General features: G+C 55.5%; 15 protein-coding genes across 15 annotated transcripts; 8 read left to right on the forward strand and 7 right to left on the reverse strand.

The window, feature by feature from the left end:
• Positions 1-115: 115 nt before the first annotated feature.
• On the reverse strand, positions 116-3,181 carry BO95DRAFT_352785 (acetyl-CoA synthetase-like protein; the record flags this gene model as incomplete). The annotated part of the gene is made up of 1 exon (XM_025582150.1): positions 116-3,181. The coding sequence occupies one exon, from the start codon at positions 3,179-3,181 to the stop codon at positions 116-118; it is 3,066 nt and encodes a 1,021-aa protein (XP_025446910.1).
• A 578-nt stretch (positions 3,182-3,759) lies between these two features.
• Positions 3,760-5,029, forward strand: BO95DRAFT_352595 (aldolase; the record flags this gene model as incomplete). The annotated part of the gene is made up of 5 exons (XM_025582143.1): positions 3,760-3,860; positions 4,027-4,120; positions 4,169-4,277; positions 4,330-4,901; positions 4,961-5,029. The coding sequence occupies 5 exons, from the start codon at positions 3,760-3,762 to the stop codon at positions 5,027-5,029; spliced, it is 945 nt and encodes a 314-aa protein (XP_025446911.1).
• A 546-nt stretch (positions 5,030-5,575) lies between these two features.
• BO95DRAFT_459431 (SGNH/GDSL hydrolase family protein) lies at positions 5,576-7,009 on the forward strand (the record flags this gene model as incomplete). The annotated part of the gene is made up of 5 exons (XM_025588646.1): positions 5,576-5,664; positions 5,742-5,824; positions 5,914-6,205; positions 6,433-6,688; positions 6,815-7,009. 5 exons carry the CDS (start codon positions 5,576-5,578, stop codon positions 7,007-7,009), a joined length of 915 nt encoding a protein of 304 aa, XP_025446912.1.
• Positions 7,010-7,259: 250 nt separating this feature from the next.
• On the forward strand, positions 7,260-8,636 carry BO95DRAFT_459432 (transaldolase; the record flags this gene model as incomplete). The annotated part of the gene is made up of 7 exons (XM_025588647.1): positions 7,260-7,335; positions 7,383-7,435; positions 7,489-7,617; positions 7,677-7,785; positions 7,842-8,073; positions 8,177-8,519; positions 8,577-8,636. 7 exons carry the CDS (start codon positions 7,260-7,262, stop codon positions 8,634-8,636), a joined length of 1,002 nt encoding a protein of 333 aa, XP_025446913.1.
• Positions 8,637-8,808: 172 nt separating this feature from the next.
• Positions 8,809-9,514, reverse strand: BO95DRAFT_500866 (Dabb family protein; the record flags this gene model as incomplete). The annotated part of the gene is made up of 3 exons (XM_025590987.1): positions 9,204-9,514; positions 9,019-9,129; positions 8,809-8,964 (listed from the first exon to the last, which is right to left on the reverse strand). The coding sequence occupies exons 1-3, from the start codon at positions 9,267-9,269 to the stop codon at positions 8,809-8,811; spliced, it is 333 nt and encodes a 110-aa protein (XP_025446914.1). The 5' UTR covers positions 9,270-9,514.
• Positions 9,515-9,643: 129 nt separating this feature from the next.
• BO95DRAFT_328049 (uncharacterized protein) lies at positions 9,644-10,213 on the forward strand (the record flags this gene model as incomplete). The annotated part of the gene is made up of 1 exon (XM_025581881.1): positions 9,644-10,213. A coding segment is annotated over one exon (570 nt), but the record flags the coding sequence as incomplete, so codon positions are not given.
• A 107-nt stretch (positions 10,214-10,320) lies between these two features.
• Positions 10,321-11,799, reverse strand: BO95DRAFT_500872 (aldehyde reductase II; the record flags this gene model as incomplete). The annotated part of the gene is made up of 5 exons (XM_025590988.1): positions 11,312-11,799; positions 11,076-11,253; positions 10,845-11,017; positions 10,697-10,796; positions 10,321-10,625 (listed from the first exon to the last, which is right to left on the reverse strand). Exons 1-5 carry the CDS (start codon positions 11,579-11,581, stop codon positions 10,321-10,323), a joined length of 1,026 nt encoding a protein of 341 aa, XP_025446916.1. The 5' UTR covers positions 11,582-11,799.
• A 260-nt stretch (positions 11,800-12,059) lies between these two features.
• BO95DRAFT_427855 (phytanoyl-CoA dioxygenase family protein) lies at positions 12,060-13,150 on the forward strand (the record flags this gene model as incomplete). The annotated part of the gene is made up of 3 exons (XM_025584816.1): positions 12,060-12,261; positions 12,337-12,712; positions 12,799-13,150. 3 exons carry the CDS (start codon positions 12,060-12,062, stop codon positions 13,148-13,150), a joined length of 930 nt encoding a protein of 309 aa, XP_025446917.1.
• Positions 13,151-13,907: 757 nt separating this feature from the next.
• Positions 13,908-15,548, forward strand: BO95DRAFT_500879 (uncharacterized protein; the record flags this gene model as incomplete). The annotated part of the gene is made up of 2 exons (XM_025590989.1): positions 13,908-14,110; positions 14,154-15,548. Exons 1-2 carry the CDS (start codon positions 14,006-14,008, stop codon positions 15,546-15,548), a joined length of 1,500 nt encoding a protein of 499 aa, XP_025446918.1. The 5' UTR covers positions 13,908-14,005.
• A 328-nt stretch (positions 15,549-15,876) lies between these two features.
• On the reverse strand, positions 15,877-16,278 carry BO95DRAFT_427857 (uncharacterized protein; the record flags this gene model as incomplete). The annotated part of the gene is made up of 1 exon (XM_025584817.1): positions 15,877-16,278. One exon carries the CDS (start codon positions 16,276-16,278, stop codon positions 15,877-15,879), a length of 402 nt encoding a protein of 133 aa, XP_025446919.1.
• Positions 16,279-16,943: 665 nt separating this feature from the next.
• On the reverse strand, positions 16,944-17,963 carry BO95DRAFT_198896 (uncharacterized protein). Its single transcript, XM_025581015.1, has one exon. It carries the CDS (start codon positions 17,606-17,608, stop codon positions 17,111-17,113), a length of 498 nt encoding a protein of 165 aa, XP_025446920.1. The 5' UTR covers positions 17,609-17,963; the 3' UTR covers positions 16,944-17,110.
• A 560-nt stretch (positions 17,964-18,523) lies between these two features.
• On the reverse strand, positions 18,524-18,838 carry BO95DRAFT_438736 (uncharacterized protein; the record flags this gene model as incomplete). The annotated part of the gene is made up of 1 exon (XM_025585587.1): positions 18,524-18,838. A coding segment is annotated over exon 1 (172 nt), but the record flags the coding sequence as incomplete, so codon positions are not given.
• On the forward strand, positions 18,524-19,305 carry BO95DRAFT_404831 (GFA family protein; the record flags this gene model as incomplete). Its single annotated transcript, XM_025583971.1, has 2 exons — positions 18,524-18,868; positions 18,955-19,305. The coding sequence occupies exons 1-2, from the start codon at positions 18,779-18,781 to the stop codon at positions 19,303-19,305; spliced, it is 441 nt and encodes a 146-aa protein (XP_025446922.1). The 5' UTR covers positions 18,524-18,778.
• Positions 19,306-19,387: 82 nt separating this feature from the next.
• On the reverse strand, positions 19,388-20,730 carry BO95DRAFT_198944 (acylglycerol lipase). The gene is made up of 2 exons (XM_025581016.1): positions 20,528-20,730; positions 19,388-20,435 (listed from the first exon to the last, which is right to left on the reverse strand). The coding sequence occupies exons 1-2, from the start codon at positions 20,600-20,602 to the stop codon at positions 19,587-19,589; spliced, it is 924 nt and encodes a 307-aa protein (XP_025446923.1). The 5' UTR covers positions 20,603-20,730; the 3' UTR covers positions 19,388-19,586.
• Positions 20,731-21,507: 777 nt separating this feature from the next.
• BO95DRAFT_438738 (uncharacterized protein) lies at positions 21,508-23,241 on the forward strand. Its single transcript, XM_025585588.1, has 6 exons — positions 21,508-22,036; positions 22,085-22,121; positions 22,178-22,245; positions 22,300-22,673; positions 22,732-22,802; positions 22,871-23,241. The coding sequence occupies exons 1-6, from the start codon at positions 21,854-21,856 to the stop codon at positions 23,131-23,133; spliced, it is 996 nt and encodes a 331-aa protein (XP_025446924.1). The 5' UTR covers positions 21,508-21,853; the 3' UTR covers positions 23,134-23,241.
• The last annotated feature ends 133 nt before the right edge of the window (positions 23,242-23,374 follow it).

Here is a 23,374-nt window from a genome sequence, read left to right on the forward strand (position 1 = left end):
TGAGGAGAATCCCTATAAGGGGTGCTTGTATAGAAAGAGGGACATGCTGAGGTGGAATGTAGACAGTGAATGAACTCGAGAATTATTTGACAATCTACTACACAGGCAATGATAACTAAATAGAGGACACGTTCGAAACATCACCCCTCAGCCAGTGGGGACTGTATCGCACCACCAGAGACGTAGGCGAGGGACATTCCAGCAGCTGCGGAGCATCAGCTAGGGCTCTACACAGATTGTCCGTCCCGAATTCGGGCATCCCCTGCTGCATCTCCCAAATACTGCGTCCTTCCCAGACCTTCTCCTCCAACAACGGCAGTAGGGATTGAAGCGGACTTTCGTGGGTCTGCGACAGGATCCCGACCCATTCGGAATAAGGCACAGCACGCAGGGGCGTCTTCCCGCGTACCTGGTTTAGCAGAGTGAAGATCGTCGAGAGCTCTACACTCGAACCGGTCGTCGGATGGACAACATTATACGCCTGGCAGGCATGCTCCGAGCTAGAGGCGATGTGCAACAGCGTTGACGCCACCCAGTCGACCGGGACAATATCCTCGCGATGACCTGGAAGCAGCGGATAGCAGCCGCATTGCAGGCTGGCAGCAATCACCCGCGTCAGGAAGTCGTCCGGGTTCATTGTGCCCGTCTCACTGTGCCCCAGCACGAACCCGAGCCGGTAGATAGTGATGGGTAGGCCTTGGGAGATCGCATTCCAGGCGATAGTCTCCGCGACCATCTGACTTTGCGCATAGCCCATAGCAAAAGGAAGCGCTGACAGGTGTGCGGCGGGCTGCTCCTTTTCCGCCAGATGCGTGTGGCCGTTCACTACGCCCGTGGGTCCGTACGCGCTGATACTCGACGTGTAGTGCAGCGCCTTGGTGCGGCCGCTGTTCGCAAATCGGATCATGTGCAGCGTACCCAGCACGTTTGCCGCACGGTGGCTTGAGTACGGTTGCACGAAGTTGACGTGCGCCCCGAGATGAAACACCACGCTCGCCCAGTGCGAGAGCCACGAATATTGCTGCGGGGTCAATCCCAGATCCTCCTGGGAGATATCCCCGGCCATCGCGATAATCCGTGCTTCTTGAGCAGGTGTTAGCATGAGGCTATATTTCAACAAGGATTTGCGGATGCGGCGGTGGGCGTGCTGGGCGTCGGTGGAGCGCACCAGACACACCACCGTTTCCACCTCGGGGAGTGCGAGAAGTCCGGCGAGAACGAAGGCTCCTACAAACCCTGTGGCGCCGGTCAGGAAGACGACGCCCTCGGAAGAATTGCGCCAGTCGGGGATTGAGCGTGATAGGGGATGAAGGTCAAGTCCCAGGCGACAGTCGCGTTGCCATTCTTCCTGCGCGGAGGTTTTGCGCTCCGTTAGGGCTGGCGTGTCGCTGGCTCGAAGCAATGAACACATCGCCCGGAAAGAAGAATTCTCAAACAACTCTGAGACGCGGATCTCGCGACGAAAGATATGTCGAAGACGAGAAACAAAAAGTGCCGCGTGAAGCGAAGTCCCGCCGAGAATGAAGAAATCATCCTCGTCGTGGAAAGTGGCGTTGGGAAGGCCCAGTAGCTCCTGCCATAGGGCTCGTAGTTTAGCCTCCACATTTTCGGTGCCATTGACTTCACTCTCCCTCGATGATGTCTGTGCCAGACTCTGCAGGTAGTGGCTGGCCAAGGCTTTGCGATCGACCTTCCCACTCCCAGTGAGAGCGATCTCCTCGACCACCTGGATCCGAGGCACCATCAGATGCGGCGCCTGTTTGATGTATAGCTGACGAATGGCGTGGGCAGTAATCTTCGGAGAAAAGGGGATCACGCAGACGAGCAAGGCGGATCCTCCATCCAGCTCATCTAGTGTTATCCTCAGCGCCACGGCGCGGACCACGAGCTGGGTCGACAACAGAGCCTTTTCGATGGCACCAAGATCGACTCGTTGCCCGCGAATCTTCACTTCGTTGTCGCGACGGCCAAGATAGACGATATCCCCGGATTCAGTCCGTCGCACAAGGTCGCCTGTTCGGTAGAACAATCCCGGGGCTATTTGGCAGTTGTCCTGGAGGTGAGGAGCAGCCACAAACACCTTTGCTGTCTTCTCGGGCTGTTCGAAATACCCCCCTGCGACACCAGTGCCACCCACTAGCAACTCTCCCACGCTGCCTTGAGTCACAGGGTGGAGATTCTCGTCGACTACAAAGGCGTCGTATCCGCTGAGGGATCTCCCAATCGGAATCTCCCCACGCTCGATGTCTTGGGAAGTTACCAGGTGGTAGGTCGTGAAGACTGACAGCTCCGTCGGCCCGTAGACGTTGAATAGCTTGCGGGGCGGACCGTTGGCGAAGATGGTTCGGATGGTGGGGACATGGATAGCCTCTCCACCTGTCAACAGGCTATCTACATGGGAGTAGGCATGAGGACAGGTATGGGCAATAGTGGCGAGCAGGGAAGTGGTCTGCCACATCACATCGATGTGGTCGACTTGGAGTCGGCGTTCAAAGATGATGGGATCCAGGAACTCCTCTCGTTGGAAGACAATCACTGTCCCTCCGTGCAAAAGCGCAGACCATATCTCCCACAGCGATACATCGAATCCCACATTGCAGACGTGAGCCACGCGGTGACCACGATGAATTGGGGCGAATTCGTTGAAGACGAGGTTGATTAGTCCGGCTGCGAGCACTCGCACGGCCTTGGGCTGGCCGGTAGACCCGGAGGTGTGGAGAATATGTGAGCAACAGGAGGGAGAATTGTCCGACACCACAAGGTGATCAACCTCTTCTCGCTCAACAGGCTCCCAATTCACAACCAGATGTTGCAGGTTCGGTAGTCGATGTGAGTTGGAGCTGTCCGATAATACTAGAGAAGCCCCCAGATGAAGCAAGAGTCGTTCGAGATGGTCATCCGGAAGGTCAATGTCCAAAGGAACACAGGTTGCACCGGCATACACCACCGCCACTTGGGCCAAGATATGGTTTATCCCTCTCGATATTAGAATTCCAATCGGTTGCTCTTTTGTGACCCCGAGCCTCTCGAGCTCAAGCACAATACTCAGCGCCTTTTGGTGCAGTTGTTGAAAGGTCATGCGATGTTCACCATGCTCGAGAGCAATATCATCTGCATATAGCTGCACCTTTTGCACCAGCAGCTGGGCCAGACTCAGGTCAGGCCTGCTTTCGTTCAACATGTTTGGGAATTGCTGCACCATACAATAAGCAATGAAAAGAGCTCAGAGGGATCAATCAGACAAGGACAAGAGAGGCCACGACGAGGACAGAGATGAGTCTTCTCTGTCACTTCAACATGCTTGAGCGTTCACGATGATGCTTGCGGAGGACAGAGTCCGCTAAGCGCCAGGAGCGAGCTCAATTTCACTGATAACCGATCTACAACTCTTTCATCTCACAATGCAGCTTACTCTGGACGCCGTGAACCTGCCATAGCCTTCCGAGGCCTAGCTATACTCGGTACAGTTCCATTCCGGGTCCACAATTGCGGCGCTGACTGGGCGTGCAGACGATGAGATTGATCGGTGACGAAGTTCGAAGCGGTGTTACCTTGGGTGAAGCTGCATTCGACTACAGTGCACTAATTGGCTGATAGCTAGGAATCTCACATTGATCTACCAGGCTGTTTCAGTCGTGAAGATTCTATATTTAGGGATCGACTGTCGTTCCCGTCGAATTGAGGGTTCAAAGCACCAACAAACAGCAATAATTCACGTACTTGTCTGAACTGCGCTGTTCGCCCTCTCTCAAGGCCAAGATGCAGAACTCTCAGATTAATTTACTTGACTACCTGCGTGCGAGAACACAGGTAGATCTGGATACGTTCGATGTGACTGGTATGGGTCTCCCGATGATGCTGTGATAGAGAACGGTGGTTGAACTTTATGTAGTAGCAAAAGAGGTTGAGCGATGCATTGATTGCACGTCAAATCAGGTAATGCCTGGCGCCATAACCATATGTTCCTAACATACTGAAGATCGAAACATAGTATGAATACTATACGGAGCTCGCCAAGGAAGGTAGACGGGTCGTTCTCGACAAAGCGATCGAGCTCGCTGCTAGTCTCCATCAACAATATCCCAATGTAACGCGGGAAGAATTGACAATCGAGATTGGGGTAAATCTAACAATGGTCATTGATGCTACACGCTGATGCAAGATCCAGGCTATCCTTCTGGCGATCGATGTTCGACCATTTGTGACGGGAAACCTCCACATCATGGTCAACCCTAACTACGCCTACTACCAGCGCAAGACCGTGGAAGCCGCAAAAAGTGAGTTTTGTATCGACTACCTAGGCCGCCGCTGACTATGTTTGACGGACAGGACTGCATTGTCTGTTCCGTGAGATTGATCCTGACTTCGATCCCTCCCGTCTTGTGCTGAAGGTTGCGGCCACCTGGGAGGGACTCCAGGCGTGCCGAGAGCTGCGGTACTCACGCATCCAGACCTTGGCAACTACTGTTTTCACAATGGAGCAGGCTGTTCTGGCCGGGGAAGCCGGATGCGTCTCCATCTCGCCCTTTGTGCATGAGCTCAAAGCTATCTTCGAGCCCAGCTATAAGGGCTCAGACCCGCTGTTACCATTGTGCGTTCAGGCCCAGCAGTGGTATCGGCAAGAGTCGTTGCCGACCAAGGTCAAGGCATGTGCGACAATCGGGTTGGACGAGATCGTGCAGCTGGCCGGTGTGGCAGCGTTCACCCTGGTTCCAGATGACCTGAAATTGCTGCAGTCTAGCCACAAGGGCGTGGACGAGGTGCAAAGCTTGTCATTGTTCCAGGATAGGGGTGTCATGCAAGATAAGCTTGCCTACCCGTCTTACATTAATGATGAAGCCGGGTATCGCTTGGCTTTTGCGAGAGTCCAAGAAGGCCGTGCTCAGCTCAAACTTGGGCAGGTAGGTTTCTCTGGAACATGTATGAAACTCATGAGATTGCTTACTGATTTTCCTTCCAGGCGATAAATATCTTCTGCGATTTTCAAACTAAGGCCGAGCAGCTGGTTCGGGATGCGATGCGTGCATGAGCATTGCATGGGGGTATTCTTAGGACGGCACTTGGAATTTGTTAGTGTTGTTGAAGGGTTTCGAGTCGAGCTATTCGCGGAATGTAATGAGTATGCTACTTTTCTTCACATTACATGATTATCAGTAGTCTCCTAGTCTCGCGTTTGCCATATACCCATCGGTAATGCTTTTGATCAAATCATCGTAGATGTCATTATGTGACTGAGCCGTGACTGTGAATGTGATGCGATTACATCAGTCACCATGTGGGGCTGTGTGAGGTTGCACAAAGTCAAGTCTGAGTATGGCCACTATTCGAGTGTGGGCACATCACGAAGATTGTGTGACGTGAGACAAGGTCTCACTTCTCCAAAGAACATAACCCGGGCTGAATTCTACCCTGATCCAGCACAGCAGCTGAAGTCTCACTCTGGGAGTCGTACTAAACGGATCGGCGCAGTGTCCGATAAATAGATGCATCTAATACCACGTTATACAGATGAACCAGTTCCCAGCGGCGAGACGCTGTCTTACGCCAGAGTAAACAACCCAGGTTTGGTGTCGTGATGGAACTCCAGCAACTCTTAGCCCCTGGACTGGCAGCGCTGCCAGTACCCGAATTACTGGGTGGGAATGTGAACTATCTATTCACTTTGTATGTCGTCCCCCCCTTGTACAGGATCGTAGCCGTAGCCCTAAGCGGGCTGGGACTGACTTGAGCGACGAGAACAGTGGCGATTCGTACACCACCACCGGTTTCAATGTGTCGGCTGAGCAGCCAGCCGTGGGAAATCCAATGGGAAATCCTGAGTTAGGTGTGTTTCCTTGTTTTTTTTTAGGGCTACGTTCTCTATGCGATGAATAATCCCCCTTGGTCCAGTCCACTGATCTGACACGGGAGAAGGCCAAGGCACCGCCTCTGACGGAATCAACTGGGTCGGGTATCTGACCACCCACTTCAACCATACATTGACCTTCAGCTATAACCTCGCAGTGTATGGGGCTACAATCGATAACGAGGTAGTTCCGAATGTGCCGGGGGACGTGGTGAGTCAGATTCGGGGGATGTTTGGGAAGCATTATTGTCGAGGGACGGCAGACACGACACCCGAGATCAGTTCACGGTCGGCCATAGCGGATGCTTGGACAGAGGTTGCAGATGCAGCGCTGTTTGTGATTTGGGTGGGGATCAATGAGTTCGTTCCCTTACTACCTCTTTCTTTTTTGTTTTCTTGGTTGTGCGCCCAGCTTGTTTGATATTTAGTACAAGATATATGTTTGGTTGGGGATGTTTCCCGGTTCGATTTCCAATCCGCCTGCCCTGCCCTACCTTACACCCCCCCCTTCCCTTGCAGACTTTACTCGAGCAAGCCCGTCAATGCAGAAACTTACGCAACTATGAATCTAACTCGGTGGATGGCAGCGTACAATTCAGCTACCTCGCTCCCCACCCCCTCCTGCAACTCACCGCCGCACTGGACACGTACTTTCAGCTGTTGACCGACCTTTACGACTGCGGCGCCCGCCGGTTTCTGGTCTTGAATGTGCCCCCCACCACCCGCACGCCAAACATGCTGACTCACAGTCCGATACGACGCGCTCGCCATCTGACTACGGTCCACATCTTCAACCTGTTATTGAAGCGGATGGTGAAGCGGTGGGCCGGGGGATTTCCGGATGTAAGTTACCTCTTCGTATTCCTGTTGGATTGGGAAGTTGTTGTTTGGGAGGAGAGGGATAAGACAGGGGGTTGTTGACGCACGCATTGCTAATCGGTTATGCTTGTTGTGCTACGGTGACGGCAGGCGACGCTGATGCTCTTCGACGTGTTTGCTTTTATGGGTGCAGTCCTGGATGACCCTCAGCGGTATGGGTTCCGGGATGGAACGTGTGTGGGTGAGGAGGGGTGTGTGTGGTGGGATGACTTTCATCCGAGGTCGGAGTTTCATTTTGTTTTGGCGAGGCAGCTGGAGGGGTTGCTTGGAGGTGGTTTGGATTGAGGCCGTTGAGTGTGTAGGTGGTAGGAGAGGAGAGTAGCGATTGGGACTGGGTCATGCAACATGTCTGCACTGTCATACTATGAGACTCACAGCACTGGTGTTGGATTGCCCAAGTGCAAGTGTAAAGTCAAGAATCGTGTGCGGATTGCTGCTGTAGTGAAGGAGGTGATATCTATGAGTACTACCTGTACGGTACCTCGAGTCAACCATCCTCAACACAACCCATCCAGCTAAACGTAATACATTCAACATGGCTGACACTGTCAATGTTCTGAAGTACCTCCGTTCAAAGACCCAGCTTGACCTGGATAGTCTGGATCTTGAAGGTATGCTTACTCTCTAATTCTGAGCGACTGGTGCTAACGCACCCCAGCTGCCCGTAGCGGAGGTCCCGATGGGCCGTGGACTGATGCCACCTCCAACCCAGTGTGTACCTCCTCTGACACCAGTGAATAGCAAGCTAAACAGTGGGCGTGTAGGCAGAATCATACTTCCAGCTCCAGAAGGAGGAGAACAAGGAAATCGTCGTGCAGGCGATTCACATCGCCCAAGATCTCCATGAGAGGTACCCAGGCGTGACGCTCGCTGAGCTTCGGGTTGAGATCGCTGTACGGTTCCATTTCTCTGCGGTGCTTCCAATCAGATGACTTACCAGATCATGATACAGACCGTTTTGCTAGCCAACCGAGTCCTGCCCTACATCACCGGCTCCGTCCATGTCATGGTTAACCCATGCCATGCCTTCTCCACCACGGAAGTGATCCAGACTTGTCTGCGTAAGTACTGCCGCCTTTCACACGCTCTGCGAATCTACATTGACAGCGCTTGAAAGGATACCATGAGATCTTCCACCACATCGACGCGCACTTCAACCCCTCGCGCCTCGTCATCAAAGTCTCCGCGACCTTTGAGGGGCTGAAGGCCTGCCATGCGCTGCGGGCCAAGGGCATCCAAACCCTCGCCACTACCGTCTTCACGATGGAGCAGGCAATCCTCGCCGGCGAGGCGGGGTGTGTGTCGATCTCGCCGTTTGTGCATGAGCTGAAGGCTGCGTTTGATGATACGTTCGTTCTCTCTAATCCCTTTATGTTACACTTGTTGCGTTCTTTGTCGATGGTTCATCACGTATGAGTGACCTTGGGGGATGAGCTAACCACGCAAGAGCAGATACAAAGATCAAGACCCTCTCCTCGATCTCTGCGTTCAGGCCCAGGAGTACTACGTCCAGCACGGGATCTCCACTCGTGTCAAGGCTTGCAGCTGCATGTCCGTTGACGAGATCCTGCAGTTGGCTGGGGTGGCGGCCCATACGATTCCGCCAGAAGATCTGGAGAGGTTGGCCGGCATGAACGAGGCGGTTGACTCGCTGGAGAAGAAGTCCTTTTTTCGGTCGGATGCCTCTGTGGCAGAGCAGCAGCAGCAGGCTCGCAGCTATGTCGATGACGAGGCGGGGTATCACGTGCATTTTGCGGCGAGTGACGGGGGACGAGGCCAGAGTCGGTTGTTCCAGGTTCGTTTGCTGTGTGTTGGTGGATGAGCTTGGTGGTTGGCTAATGGTACTCTCCAGGCTATCGCGATCTTCGCGGACTTTCAGCATAAGGTGGAGATGGTGATAAGAGGGCAGTAGAGGGTTGGTTAGTGGTGGTGGTGATGGTGATTGGGCTAGAGTCAATGGGGCACTCTCGCGGGACTGAAACGTTATTGGAACTTCTTGAGTTAGGGCTATCTCTAGCACAACCCAACATATAGTGAATAACATTATTAGATAGAACTGTGCCTCTACAACATATCCTCCGACTCTACAACACATGATCCGTAAAGTCAACCACGATAACCTGATCAACCAGAGGATGTAGGTCGCTTCCCAGTCCCAAGTGCACCGGATCGCTCGAGACGTAGTAGTCCCGATCCTCTGGCGACTCAAACTCGGCTACGAACCCGTGGGTAATCCCATGCTGGGCCAGTGTTATCATCTGAGCACCTGACAGCCTCGGACCTAGAGCACTCACTTGCATCCCCTCTGGTGAATGATCCTTGCCACCCCTGAAGGAGACGATGTAGGGCTGCCCGGTCGCCGGGCGAATACATCGATGCTTCAGGGCGAGAACGTCCTTGCAGGCCTAGACCAGCAGCAAAATTAGGGAATGTTTGAACCCTACAGGTAGTTATCCTTCCGAGGCAGGTGGAAGCTCACCTGATTGACCACCTCTGGAGTCAGGCCGGACTTGAATTGAAAGAGAACGATGTGGGTGACGACCATGATTGCTGGCTTGGGCAGACCGACTCTCGCGTTAAATTGGGCTGCTGCAATCTATCACCTTGCATGTCCGAGCCGGCGCGTAAACTTATAACTCCTGACCCCTGGTCAATTGCGCTTGTCAATCCGCCTGGCCACGTCAATCCCACAGATCAACGGGTAAGCAAACATCTCCACCACCGTGACGGACAGGTTTAAAAGCCAGTTGCATCCACGACAACTCCAGCCTACCCCTAATCGATATCAACAACCTGCACCTCCACAGCAAACACCCTATCAATCAACATCCAACCAACCAGATATCTTATCTAACAAACGACGCAGCCCATCGACAAGCAAAGATGCCACAGTGGCAAACACAGCACACCTCCACCCCCCTCCCCACCCCCTCCGAGCTTTCCTCCTCTTTCTCGCTACGCGCCCCTCCCGCCACTGACCTGTGGGCCTCGCCCCCGGACACCTGCATCTTCACCGCCCCGTTTATCTACCAGGCAATGCCCCTGGCCTCCTTCCGACGGGCCCGCGTCAACATCTCCGCGGAGCTAGCCGACCAGCCCTACGCCCAGGCCGGCCTGGCTCTGCTGCTCCCGCAGTTCGACGGCCAACGCAGATGGGTGAAGACCGGTGTCGAGGTTCTGGGGGGTAGGCGGGTCCTGGCGACGGTGGGGCGGGATCGGTGGCCGGATTGTAGTCTCGTGGCTGCGGATCCTGCCCTGGGCAGGGTGACGGTGGAATTGATGCGGCAGGGGGATAATTTGGTGGTTAGCCGCCTGAAGCGGACGGAGAGTGGGAAGGCGGAGAGGAAAATTCTCCGTGAGTTGGGGTGGGTGTTTGCTTCGTCGGTTGGGAATACGATTCAGGAGCAGTGCTGGGTTGGGGTCTTTGTTGCGAATCCGTCTGGTGAGGCGGAGGCGTTTGATGTGCGCTTTGAAGGACTGGTTGTGGAGGGAGTGGCGGATGAACCTTGATCTCTGGGCTTAGAATTATCGCATTGGTACGTAGAGGGCCATGCTAGGCCGAGCGAAGTATGCTATCTAGCTATCAATGGATGCTGCTACGGCACGTCTTCAATTCCCGCGGCAATGGTCTCCTCCAGACTCATCCAGCCCGGCTGGCCGTAGAACTCGCGCAGTAGGTCCTCCGCGCGGCGCGTGGGGAGGATCTCGCTCGCATCGCGGCCCTCGTTGGCCGGCGGGTCGGGGATTAGGGCATTGTCTGGTCGCAGCCGGCGCAGGATGCTGACCACGTCCGTCCAGTTGAACTCGGAGGCAAAGGCGAAGATGCGTTCCCCCCTCACGGCGGGGCTGAGCAGCGCGACGACATGCAGTCGTGCCGTGTCTTCGACGTTGACGTACCATTCTGCTCGTACGGACGGTGAGGATGAGACAGTACTGGGGCTAATGCCTGGACAACTGGGCAGAATGACCTACGTGGAGGGAACTCGTCCATGACCGAACCGTCCCCACGGAGGAGGTTTCTCATTCGAATCATACTCAATCCTGCAACTTGAGGATGCAGGACCCGTCCGAACTAGGTGTGGTTAGACTCTGCGAGACCTGGTGGTTTTGCCATGCTCACGTTGGAGTTCGGGACGACGGTGTTAAATTCGAACCGGGGCTTGCGCTCCCTCACCCACCTCCAACTCTCACGCTCTTGTTCGGTTTTGGCGGCGGAGTAGATATGATATGCTCTCTTCTCTGGAGGAGTGGATTCATCCCAGGCGGCGTGGACAGAGACTTGGTTCCATGTAGCTGTTTCACACTCGTATTTAGATGCTAGACACCTTCACCATGAAGGCAGTGAACCTACTCTCATCGACTACGGTCTTCAGACCTGGGGTTGGGAGCAGCGCCGCCGTAGAGGACGATGTTAGCACGAACCGCGTCACAGATGATTGACTGGCGGCAGCTTCCAAAAGGTGGATTGCCGCTCGCTTGACCCATGGGATCACCGCATCGGGGTCAGAATTGAACGACATGTCCGATGCCTGCATCAGATGTTGTTTCTTAGCACGGTTCCGAGACATGAACACCAATTTTACATACGATATGCAGAACTCCAGAAACATCTTGCATTGCCCGACGGCACATTTCCGGGTCATCGAGCAACGGGATGATGATGCTCTCATAGCGACCTTCCCCGTAACGTTCTGCAAAGTAGCTGTCCAGCCAGGGTTTCGCCGTGCGGACCGTCCCGCGGACCTTGTAGCCTCGGTGGAGCAGGATGTCGATGGTATGCGACGCGATGTAGCCATTTGCTCCGGTGACCAGGATCAGGGAGCCTGGGGGGATGACGTATTCTGTTGAGTGCAGCATGTTTCTTCTTTGTTGTATAGTAGCGAACGCTGGGTTTGTGTCGAGGAGAAGTGCTGGATGGGCTGGGTGTATGCCATTGCTTCTTTATCTAGGTCGTCGAACACAGCATCGGCCATGATCATGAGTTCAACTGATGTCAAGCTATGACGACGTCATCTCATAGACTAATCACTCTGTAAAGGTGTCTCCATGTGCCACCGACCTGCATTGAAACCTTGTCATCCCTCCTCCCCAGCCCCGAAATCAGCGTGGCGACCCAAATGTTTGTGCGGATCAAACATCTTCAATTCACTCCGATCCGCCGGCTGGTCCAATTGTCTGTTAGAACCAAGGCAGGCGCAGCATGTGATGCTCAGCTCCTGGGTGGAAAGTGAAATATTGTACAGCCTGAGCCCCAAATATTTTCCCTGAGGTCTCCAGACGTGAGCAGCGGTTTCTGTCCGTGACTATCAACCCAACCTCACTCACCACATCCAGCATGACAGACATTCCAAGCAGCAGACCCGGGGTCCAGGCTGTCTCCAAGGAAGCTCTTCTCGAGGATATCATCGCGATCCTCAAGCGTGATGGCTGCTTGGTTGTGAAGGAGCTCGTTTCCCCCGCAGACGTCGACCAGGTCAACCAGGATGTCCAGGAGAGACTCCACCGCGATCTCGAATGGAACGGCAGCTTCTTTCCGAGTAGGAGTCTCCTTTCCCTGGGCTGTATCTTCCACAGCCTCAACTGATTGTACCTGCTGAGTACGATGATGGTAGAGGAAACCCGACGGGCCCCGTCGATGATCGCCCTCAGTCCCACTTACACCCGCACCCAGGTGATGAACCCCCTCTTCCAGGCCGTCTGCGCGCACTTCCTCACCACGCGCAGCGTGTTCTGGTGGGGCGACCAGCAGAAGGAGTCCGTGTCCAGGCCGTACGTGACCTCGTGCACGGGGATCGAGGTCGGGCCCGGGGCCCAGGCCCAGCCGCTGCACCGCGACTCGTACATCAACCACAATATCCTGCCGGAGATCGAGGCATGGGACGATGAACGCGACCAGACCCGCGAGACGGCGCTGGGCATGATGGTCGCGGGGTGCAAAGTCACCAAAGAGAATGGGGGGACGCAATTCATCCTGGGGAGTCATCTCTGGTAAGCCTTTCCCGTTGGGCTGGTCGAAGGCATCACGACAAGCAGCCATATTGATGACTTTGATTTCTGGGTTCATGCGCGCACAGGGGAACCTACCGCACGACGCCGCCCGACGTGCGGGACTGTGTCGTGGCCGAGCTGGACAAGGGTGATGCCCTGATCATGTTCTCCTCCCTCTACCACGGGGGTGGAGCCAACACCAGCCGCGATGAACGGCGCATCGCGTACGCGACCTTCGCCGTGCGCGGCTACCTCCGCCAGGAAGAGAATCAGTACCTGGCGGTGCCGCGGGAGGTGGTGCAGCAGTACGATCATGCGACCCAGCGGTTCATCGGGTATTCCATGAGTGATCCGGCCTGTGGGTACGTGGAGGAACTCAGTCCGTTCTATCTGCTTCATCCGGAGTTGTTGCAGGATGCTAGGCCACAGGACTTTTGAGGGGCAGGACGTGTGTGTGAGTTTGTCTGTGTGTGCTTCTGCGTGAAATGCCTGGATCCTGCTTCGGATGGACTTTAGAAGGGCTCCGGGGCAGGAGATGATAGAAACGAGACAAGGTCTCTGGCAAGAACATCAGGAGAATAGGGTATTGGCTTACCCAAAGTATGATTTGGTCACCATCTCCTGCTCCCACCGCGTCGGTCTTAGGGCTCGGGATAAGAAGCGCGGAAAGAGGTCCTTGCAACCGTCTCGTACAATGCACCTTTGTCCTCAAGCACCTGGGACCTTATCTGACCTCTCTTTGCGGTGACCTTGAGTAATTTCATAAATAAACAGTCTTCTCCTTCCAACCCGGATTGAGAAGTTCTAGAAAGATGGTTGAGCTGTTATCCTTGGTAACAATGCATGGTGCCGGGTTGATTGTGTAATGCCGCACAGCCTACCTTTCTATCCTCACCCGGGAGCAACCGATCCTGCAATCCAACCTCTTTCAATAGGGGTGTGAGAGGCTTACGTAGAATAGATGGGACTCAATGCATAAAGAGTCACTAAGAAAGAACAGGAGGAATCCATCATCACAGGCAAGGTGCGTCTTTGTGTCAAGCAAAGGCCATTGAGCAGACCCCGTCCCCCTTTCTTCCGATTCATCCACACCAGAGTCAAAGGAAGAAGGAGAATGAGTGGCGATTATCTCAAATCCTAAACCTGCTCATGAATAGATCCTTGATTAGCCAGCAAAAGCCTCTCTGGGGCAACTGCCTCGCATGAATATGAATATAAATACCCGCTGCAGAGCCCACTTCATCCCGTCCAATCCATTAACCCACACATACAATCACCAACAGCAACAGCAACATGGCGAAACCTTACGATACGGGGGCCGGGGTCTATTTCTGGGGCCCCTATGATGGTTGGATGCAAGAGCAATGCCCCATCAAGCCCAATGTCGAGCACAAGAACGTGCGCAGCACGGCGGCGGCGGCCTCGACCTCCATCCTTGGAGGGAAGTGGGGAGAAACAAGAGGAGGAGGAGAAGGGAAATCCGCCTTTCGAATATCACGGCCAGGAAGTGACCTTGGCCTTCGTTTCCGAAATCGTCAACTTGCTGAAGGGGAATAAGATCTCCCTTCACGTGATCAACGATGCCATGTGGCGGTTCTATGGCTGCCAGAATCGCATCAACTCCATTGACCTGGTCATCCCCGCGGCTTACCTTGAGGATGCTGTCAAGGTCTTGCGCGCGGCCAAATTCGACGATGACCATCCCCGATGCATCGGTGATTTGGAGGTGACGATGAAAGAGACGAACGAGCACGACCGCAGCGGCGAATGGAGGTCTCGAGAAACGCATTTCATTGGGGCCCCCTGCCCCTACCTCTGGAATTTGCGGGCGCGGTGGCTCGACGCCTGGTGGGTGCCGGACCATGTCTTCCACTTGCAGCCGGCCCCCGGACAAGAGCGCCACGTCGATCTCAACCTGTTCTGCCACGAGGAGTACTTCTTCCATCTCCCGTTGCCGGGCTCGCGGGGGAGCTACTACGAGAAGGCGCAAATGCCCATATACCTCGACTCGACCGACGTCGCCCTCGAGCGGGAGGTGGAAGAACCCTATGCTGTCACGATGCTGTTCCCCGCGCGCATGGTGGAGGCTCTGGTCCGGCTCAGCTTCCAGGATCGGTACTTGTACAGCCACCTATCGCGGTCTTTGTCGGAAGGGCATGGGTGGACCGAGTGGGATCGCACCCTCCGCGATATCTTCTGCTCCATCACGGGCCGCACCGGGGAGGAGGAAGCCCGCCGACAGGTAAGAGCTCCGGGGCCCCAACTCATGGTCAACAAGACCTTGGTCGAGGTGGATGATGACCACCTCGAGGAGGCGGTGCTCACCCTGAAGGGGCTGAAGCCCCACTGGTTCCGACTGAAGGACTTTCACCCCCTTTTCCAGGATTACCTGCAAGCCCTCTTTCTCGCGAGAGAAAACGGCGGGCCATGTAAGCCCTCGCCTCCCCAACAGGAGCAGGGACAAGATCAAGAGCAACCCAGCCCGTATCCTCGCGAATGGCTCGAGCACTGTCCCATTCGTGAAAATTTCCAGCACTGCACTGCCTTTCCGGTGTTGAATGACTTTGCCTGGCGCTTTAAAGAGGCCGGATTCTTCCCCAAGGCCTCTCCTTTCTACCGCGAGAAGACGACACGGGCCATCAAGGCGCTCAACCACCCGCAACCCCCCATCTCTCCGGGAAGAGGGTTTTGTGCAGCGTCCCGGATGGTGGCAGCATGGAGAACACCTGTGGGTCGAATGGCAGAGGCATGCAAAGCAGCATGCGCGAACCGATCCCTGGTCCCGACACTACTGTCCTTGGCCTTAGTCGGCTCGCAAGCTCCTTCCCTCCCCTAGTTTAGTTTTCTTTTCCTATATCAGCCAGCAACCCGTCTGTCGAGTTGTTGTTTTCATAATCTACACCCCGTGATTTCACTTGCCGGTGCCGATAATCCCTAAGGATGAGTGTGGTGTTTGTGTCGGAACGAAATCGGAACGAACAGAACACGAGATCGATTGAAATAATAAAGCTCACTTAATTCCGAAATCCACAATCTTCCAGCTCCAGCCCGCTTTGTACGGTTCAAATAATCATCCAAACAAATAAACAGATAGACAAACAGACAAACAGACAGCCAGCCAGGCCCAAAGAAAACCAGAAAGGAAACCAAAAGCTTAAATACCCTCAAGCAAAGACAAGGCTCCATAACCAGCTCACGCTCGCCCAGAGCAGGACGGTCGCGACCCCGAAACCAATGAGGAAAGAACCTCCGTCAACACCTTCATCAGCCCTTCCTTGGCGACGGTATCTTGCCACCAAGGCCTCCATTTCTTCTCTGGTCAATCCAGCGTCAGTGTACGGGGCTTCCTTTGGGTTGATCTGGGGCAGACAGGCCATGTTCCTCACAGATGGCCGGGGATCGAGTTGGTCGAGAGGGACCATGACGATGGGAATGGGATCAGCGAAAATATTGGCTTGCACCTGCCCATCCACGTTGCTATAGTCGGGGTCGCTCTCGAGGGCGTCGCGCAGGGCAAGCATATTTGCCGAGGTGTCAACCAGGATCACAAATTCCCTCTGCGACATATTGGTCTCCTAGTTAGCCTATTGCCGAGAGGCGAAGGTCATCGGAAAGGACTCACCTGAATATGATGCGGGCCACGCGGGTTTACCAAGCTCTCAACTGCCAGTTCTCCGATGACCACTTACTCCGCGTTCCGGAGTTGTTGGGAGTTTCCACTCAGTGTCACGATTTTTTCTAACAGGTCTGCAACTTGTAGGAAGGAGCTTGAAATCGAGGACAGAATGGACGAAAAAGAATAACGAGGATAGATCGATGACGAGGCTGCGGATGGAGCTGCCCGTGGGCACGCTGGCGGCCTTTTCAACTCCAGCGACTTCCCCTCTGCCAACGGCAGTTTCTGACAAGAACAAGAAACTCCAGTACCGAGGTCTCACAGCCATTTTCCATTTTCGCGAATTGTGGGATGGGAAATGGCATTCGCTGCCCACCTCAAGGTGGCTCTCCGAGGCATTCCAGGATAACACCGCGAGCGATTCGCCTGGCTCACGAACAACGCACATCGAGCCGTTTGCCTACCCCGCTTCCCTATTCACCGCAAGTGTCGGGACTTCTGCTTCTGAAATGATGACTGCTTTGTGAGCTCATGCGAAAAGCCACGTCTCAGTCCAGGGTGCCACCAGCTGGAGACCGAGGGATCGAGAAGAGAACGAGGCGCGGTAGAGAGCGGCCACACAGTCTGCCAGCCAGCCCTCTTTTTTGGCGCCTCCATCCAAGGTCTACCTGCCTACCGACCGGTGTCTTTTCTTTCTGTCGGTGAGCCTGAGGATTGATACTCGATATGAGGTTGAAACCCGGCATTTGCACGAGAGTGTGCACGGAAAATGCTCATCAATCTCAGTCTAGTGTGGATCCGGTCGGGAGGGGGGGATCATGAAAACTAGATCGCTCACGTTGCGGGGTAATGGGCGACGCAGCGTATCGGCTTGACGGGGGTGACGGGGGTGGCACACATTTGCACATGAGCCCACACACCGATCTGGAATGAGAAGCACACCGCAATTCCCCGATACAGCCAATCCGAGGGTATGTCTGCTGAGCTGGGTCGGTTGTGTTACGATGGCCGTCAGCAGAACGGGCGTCGATGACAGCGATGACGACGACAAGGACGTCGGTGTGCGAGAGACGGAAGGTCGCACGCATTTCCCCGACCACGCAGACAGAGTTGTACGCGGCCCAGTCACTTGGATTGGCTAGCCGTGATGCGTACGGATGATGGCCGGTGCCGTCGGATTGCCTCCCATGCATGCGGCGCGCAGCGGAATTGTTGTGTCGTATGGATCGATTCCCAGGACCCTGGCAAGGATCCCCTGGGTTGATGAGTGGTCTGGACATCCAGCGAGAGGAAGCATGGATCGTGGATCACAACAAGGGAAGCGCAGTGGTTGATTCACGACCGGGCCCGCGGCCACGACGATGGGCGGGATCAAAATCATGGTCGGGCGTTGTACCAGCCCACAGGGAACCCCCCGCCCAACAAATTCATTCGTGTGTCAATTCTTTCGGAATTTGGCGGTGCTCCGGTAGAGGAGGTGAATCTCCAGTAGAGTGTGAGGGTGTAGCGAGGTGAAGTTCCCCTGGCGGTGGCCTGTGTAGTGCGGTCTGGGGCAGCCTGGATCGTTGGATGGACAAGTGTTTCGATCGTGGCATGTTTCTCGCCAGGTCAAGTAGACTCGGTAGGTAGCCTCCGCGGTCTGTGGAATGTGGATTTAATCGCGTTGAGCCGGTTGTACTTGCTGTCGATGTTCGTCAACATGGGTGGAACAATAGAGACTTCGAGGGCGGTCTGGTCTCATCGAGCCGGATCTTCACTCACTAAGGAAGTCAGTTAAGATTGACCTTCTGAGAGAGCTCATCGTAGCTTTGCGAGAAGGGTGATCTGATGCACTGACGACATTCAACGTAGATGCAGATTGGAGCATGATCATGGAAGTGTGGTTGTGTATAAGGTAGGTATACCTAGTGGTAGGTAGGATGAAGAGACAGTCACGGACGGGCGGTGTTGATTGGAGCGGGAGAGCGGAGCGCTGCGCCACCGCTGAGGCATTAAGAACTGAGCCACATCTCGCGGGCAGCGGGTAGTCTGCGCCACAGGCTTATCTTCTCGTACCGTACGAAGTATGGAGTACAGTACGTACAGTACACTTGGTCACATGAGCAGGGCGAGAAATGAGAAATGAGATTCGAATGAGCAAGAACACGGCCAGGCTGGTGATCAGAATGACCGGTCTTTATAACTATGACCCTTTGGTGTATTATTGCGTAGGTATTATTGATGCTACACATTATTGATGCTAAGTTACCGTCGTATCAGTCCGGTGACTAAGTTTGGCTGGCCAGGGCGGTAACCTTGAAGCAAGCTGAACTCCCCGGTCGGCACTTTCAGTTGGGCCACAACACCACAACACCACAACACCACAACACCACCACCACCACCACCACCACACTACCACCGTCGTCGTCGTCATCATTATCATCATCATCCCCGGTTCTACTCCCCGACCCATGGCCACCACTACCCCACTCACCGGGGGCTGCTTATGCCAGAAGATCACCTACCGTGTGGATCTTCCCCCCACCGAACCCGCCCCCAAGGTACTGTCCAGTCACCCAGCCTCCATCCACTCCATGGAACTTGTCCCCTTTGAGCCTCCTTCTAATCTCAGACCCCCCAATCCCAGATCATCCTCTGCCACTGCACCAGCTGCAAGCGCTACACCGGCTCCGCCTTCTCCTCCAACCTCATCGTCCCCGCGGCCGCCCTGGTCTTCACCACCGGCACCCCCAAGCTGTACCTCGGCCACAGCGACCGCGGACCCCCCGTGCGCCGGCAATTCTGCGCGGACTGCGGCACCCCCTTCACCTCGCAGCCGGGAGACAACGACGAGATCATCATCCTCAAGACGGGGACGTTAGACGAGGCGAGTCGCGTGCGCTGCGGGGAGGTGGGACTGGCGATCTGGGGGCGGAGTAAGGACGCGTGGCTGGACCAGATTGGCCGTGTGCGGTGCTTGGAGACGAGTATGGGGTAGAGTTTGGGGGGTCTCATAGAGTAGTAGATTGCACATAAAGTAAAGTCCAGCGAGAATGCATATAGGGTCGAGATGAGATGGGAGGCTCGAGCTCGTACTTAGCAGTACGTGAGAGGGGATGGGTGTGTTGTTAGCCAGCCCGGGTCTGTACCACTCTGTCCCGCTGGCAGGCATGCAGTGCCACAGTGCCTTCCATCATCTAAGTATAGGTATTCGCTAGTTCGCTAACGCTAACTACACGTACGTAGGACAGTACTCACTCTCCATCACTAAGTGCGTACTTACAGTCGCACCGACTTCTCCGCGGCGCGCTCCAGCACCCACCCCGCCAGATCGTCCGCATACACCGGTCGGTTCTCCGGCAGATCCGCATGCAGGATATGGCTCCAGCCGTCGTAGGAGACAAACTTCTTCTGCGTCGACGGCACCCGCGAGGTCTGCTGGTCGAACCAGCGCTTGCTGAGGTCGTGGCTGGTGCACTGATCGCCCGTGCCGTGGACGACCAGCACCGACTGCACGCCCGGGGACAGGACCAGCTTGCCCGCGGTGAGGGCGGCGGCGCGGTCGAGCATGTTGGCGAACATCTCCAGCGTGCCCGTCAGGTGGTTGAGCGGGTCGTTCTTAACCTGCGCCTGCACGGCCGGGTCCCGCACCAGATTCTCGATCACCATCTGCTGCGTGAGCTGGAAGTGGGGGAGCAGGCGGCCGGCCAGCCGGCCCGCGAAGACGAGGAGGGAGCTGGGCGTCTGCTCCGGCGTCAGGCCGATGTACGGCGCCTCGAGCATGATCCCCCGCAGCGAGGCCACCAGCGGTTGGTACTGCGGGGTAGATGCGAACGTCGCCACGAGCCCGCCCCCCATGGAATGGCCGCTGATGAAGACGGGGATGTCGGTCGGGGCGACCTGCTGCTGGGCCGTGATGAAGGCGGCCATGTCGGCGAGAATGGCCGGGGTCGGCCCCGTGTTGCCGCGGTCGGCTTTGCGGTGCACCGATCGGCCCCAGCCCCGTTGGTCGATCCCCGCGCAGAGGATGCCGTGTCGCGCCAGGGCGGGGAAGAGGTCGAAGTAGTTGTTGATGTGGTCGCTGAAGCCATGGAAGTGGACGATTTTGGCGAGGGGAGGGCTGGTGGGCTGTGTGGATGTGTTGATGAGTCAGCTGTTCTGCATCAACTAACTACATAGTGTACTGAAGTAAGATACTGTAGTAAGGGTGTTCAACTCACCGACCAGGTCTTTTGGTAGACCTCCACTCCATCCGGCAGACGAAAGGTCCCCTCCGTGATGGTGACGTCGCTCATGATGGATCTTAGGTAGACGGGGTACTATGCTGGTGAATGGGATCTATCGCTAATCTACTATGTAGATCTGATCGAGACTGATCGCAGATTGGTCGGGTAATTTGACCAGATAGAGATCAACGTTGGGAATTTCCCCACAAGGCGGATTGTGGTTGGAATGAGTGTGGGGGGAAGTGGGAGTTAAGCGCAGGGAAGGGGAAAAAAGAGAAAGAGAAAGCGAGGAGCGGAGAACCTTGGAGTTACTGGACTGTACACGTATGTGTCCAGTTGCCAAGCGGCGGGCTTCTCCCTCGGCTCCAGGCTGCGATGCATGCATGCATGCATCCATCACATGGCCGGTGCGGAGCACACGGAGTAATTACGGGGCATCATTTGTTGCACTAGTACTGTTTAACAGCGGTACAGTACAGTACATCTTGAGATTGGTGGTCTGCTGCAGGGGTGACCGGACTGGTGAAAGAATACGGAGTATAATTCGGCACTTGGGGATTACCGTGTCAATTATGTAAGCTATGCAGTGCACAGTCGAGTCACGTGTATGGGTCCAGCCCTGCTCGGCCAGGATATATACTACCTAGTACCTACTTGCTAGGTATACACAGAATCATCTAGAGAATAACTTCAAGTTACACGTACGGTCAGCTACTCCGTCAACCCAACTCAGAGACGGACCAACCGACTACCCTAGAGCCAGCTCGGTAGTGTACGACTAATGCCGGGCTCCACTCTTCTCCAAGTGAGGGGGTTACATGTAGATGTAACCTCCTAAGCGAATCTGACAGGTCGAGTCCCCTTTCCTTCGGCCACGCGACTCAACCCAGCACCTTGTGCCGAGTCAGACCTCCAACAATGCAAGGGCCATCCCTACATTGCGCCTGGCTCTCAGGTTGCTCAACCCATTGTCCCATTGCGGCTATACGCAACCTTAATCCGACGTTTATCCTCCACTCTCCATCCAGTTATTCTTGACAGCCACCAACCTTTGGAGTTGTCGAACACCACGAATCTGATCTATCACCCGCGGCCTCCCTCTCTCTCGTCATGTCCCTGTCGATCGCGATACATCGCAAGCCCCTATCCCCCACTCCCTGGTCACCTCCCCAAAACAGCCGCTGCAGAAATATTCATCAGGTCGCCCGTCCGCTGCGACCCGGGCCATGATTCCAAATCTCGTCCGCCACCCACCGCTTCTGCAACCCATCACCTGCAGCCGCCATCGCCGATACGATCGGTATCGCATCGTCTCCCACCATGTCCTCCGAGCCCACGGAGGGTGATTTCGACCATCCCAACCAGCAGCTGCGACGATCCGTCATCATCGCCCTGCCGTTTGCCTTCGCTCTCTCGACAATCGCGGTGGTGCTGCGTCTGGTGGCGCGCCGAGTCAACGGCACGCGCCTGTACCTGGACGACTATCTGATTATTGTTGCGCTGGTAGGCATTCACCTCGCATCTCCTGGACCTCGATTAACCGTGGTTTAGATCTTCAAATATGGCTGTTCAATCGGGGTCGTCATCCGTAGGTCTACCCTGCCCGGCCGATCGCTGAATCTAACCACTTTCCACTGTACCCAGTCCTCTGGAACGGTCTGGGATCCCACATCACCATGATCCCGCAGAAGAACCTGGACGTCTACTTCCAGGTCAGCCCCACCTCATCGTGACAGCTCCTCCACATCAATCTGACCAACCCATAGATCGGCTGGTCCAACGGCTTCGTCTACCCGCTGTGCATCGCCTTCATCAAACTCTCCATCCTGGCCTCCTACAAGCGCCTCTTCGCCGCCCGCAGCATGTCCGTGGCCGTGACCCTGGTGGCCACCGCCGTGGTCCTCTGGGTCGTGGGCGTCAGCGTCGCGGGGGTGCTGTCCTGCGTCCCCGTGGCCAAGTTCTGGCACCGTGAGATCCCCGGCCGCTGCATCGACCCGGCGACCTTCTACTACGGGCAGCAGATCCCCAACATCGTCACGGACGTGGTGCTGCTCGTGATGCCGCTGAAGAGCGTCTGGGCGCTGCCGATCGCCAAGACGCAGCGGGCGTTGCTGTCGGGGGTGTTTTTGGTGGGGGTGTTGTACGTGCTCCCTTGCTTCACTTCAGATATTTGCTACGTGCTGATCGGGCTGGTGCAGAACGTTGATCTTCGACATCGTGCGCTTGGTCGCGATGATCCACATCACCGAAACTGGACCGGATATCACTTGTGCGTATCCCCAACCTAGATCTCGAGATGCAACCGGTGTGGCTGCTAACCTGTCGACATGCGAGCAGACAACCAAGCCCCCGTGGCGGTGTGGACGTGCACCGAAGCCGCGGTGGGGATCATCGCCGCCTGTCTCTCGCATCTGCGGCCGCTGTTCCACCTCGGGGCCAGCAGGAGGCTGTGGCGCCAGCCCAGCCCGGAGCTGCGCAAGCGCGAGCTGAACCCCCCGCCGGAGGAGGGGTTCTCGACCGATGACACCCTGTTTGATCCGTGGGGGACGCAGCATAGTGGGTTTACGGGGCATAGTGTTTGTGTGGAATCGGGGAAGTAGCCTGCATGCCCTCAGGGAGGGGATCCAGAACATGGGGTCGGGCCTCGGGGGAGGGCTTGGTGTCTGTTGGTGGGATTGACGGTCGATGTATATACTACCCTTCGTGACTCTCATTCATACAAACTTTTACACTTTCACACGGAAGATCTCGATCTAAATCCTCACCTTCGTGACTCCCATTGATACAATCTTTAACACTTCCACACAGAGAACCCCTACCTCAAACCCACTACACTTCTTC

Source organism: Aspergillus brunneoviolaceus (assembly GCF_003184695.1).
Source record: "Aspergillus brunneoviolaceus CBS 621.78 unplaced genomic scaffold BO95scaffold_5, whole genome shotgun sequence".
NCBI classification, from domain to species: domain Eukaryota; kingdom Fungi; phylum Ascomycota; class Eurotiomycetes; order Eurotiales; family Aspergillaceae; genus Aspergillus; species Aspergillus brunneoviolaceus.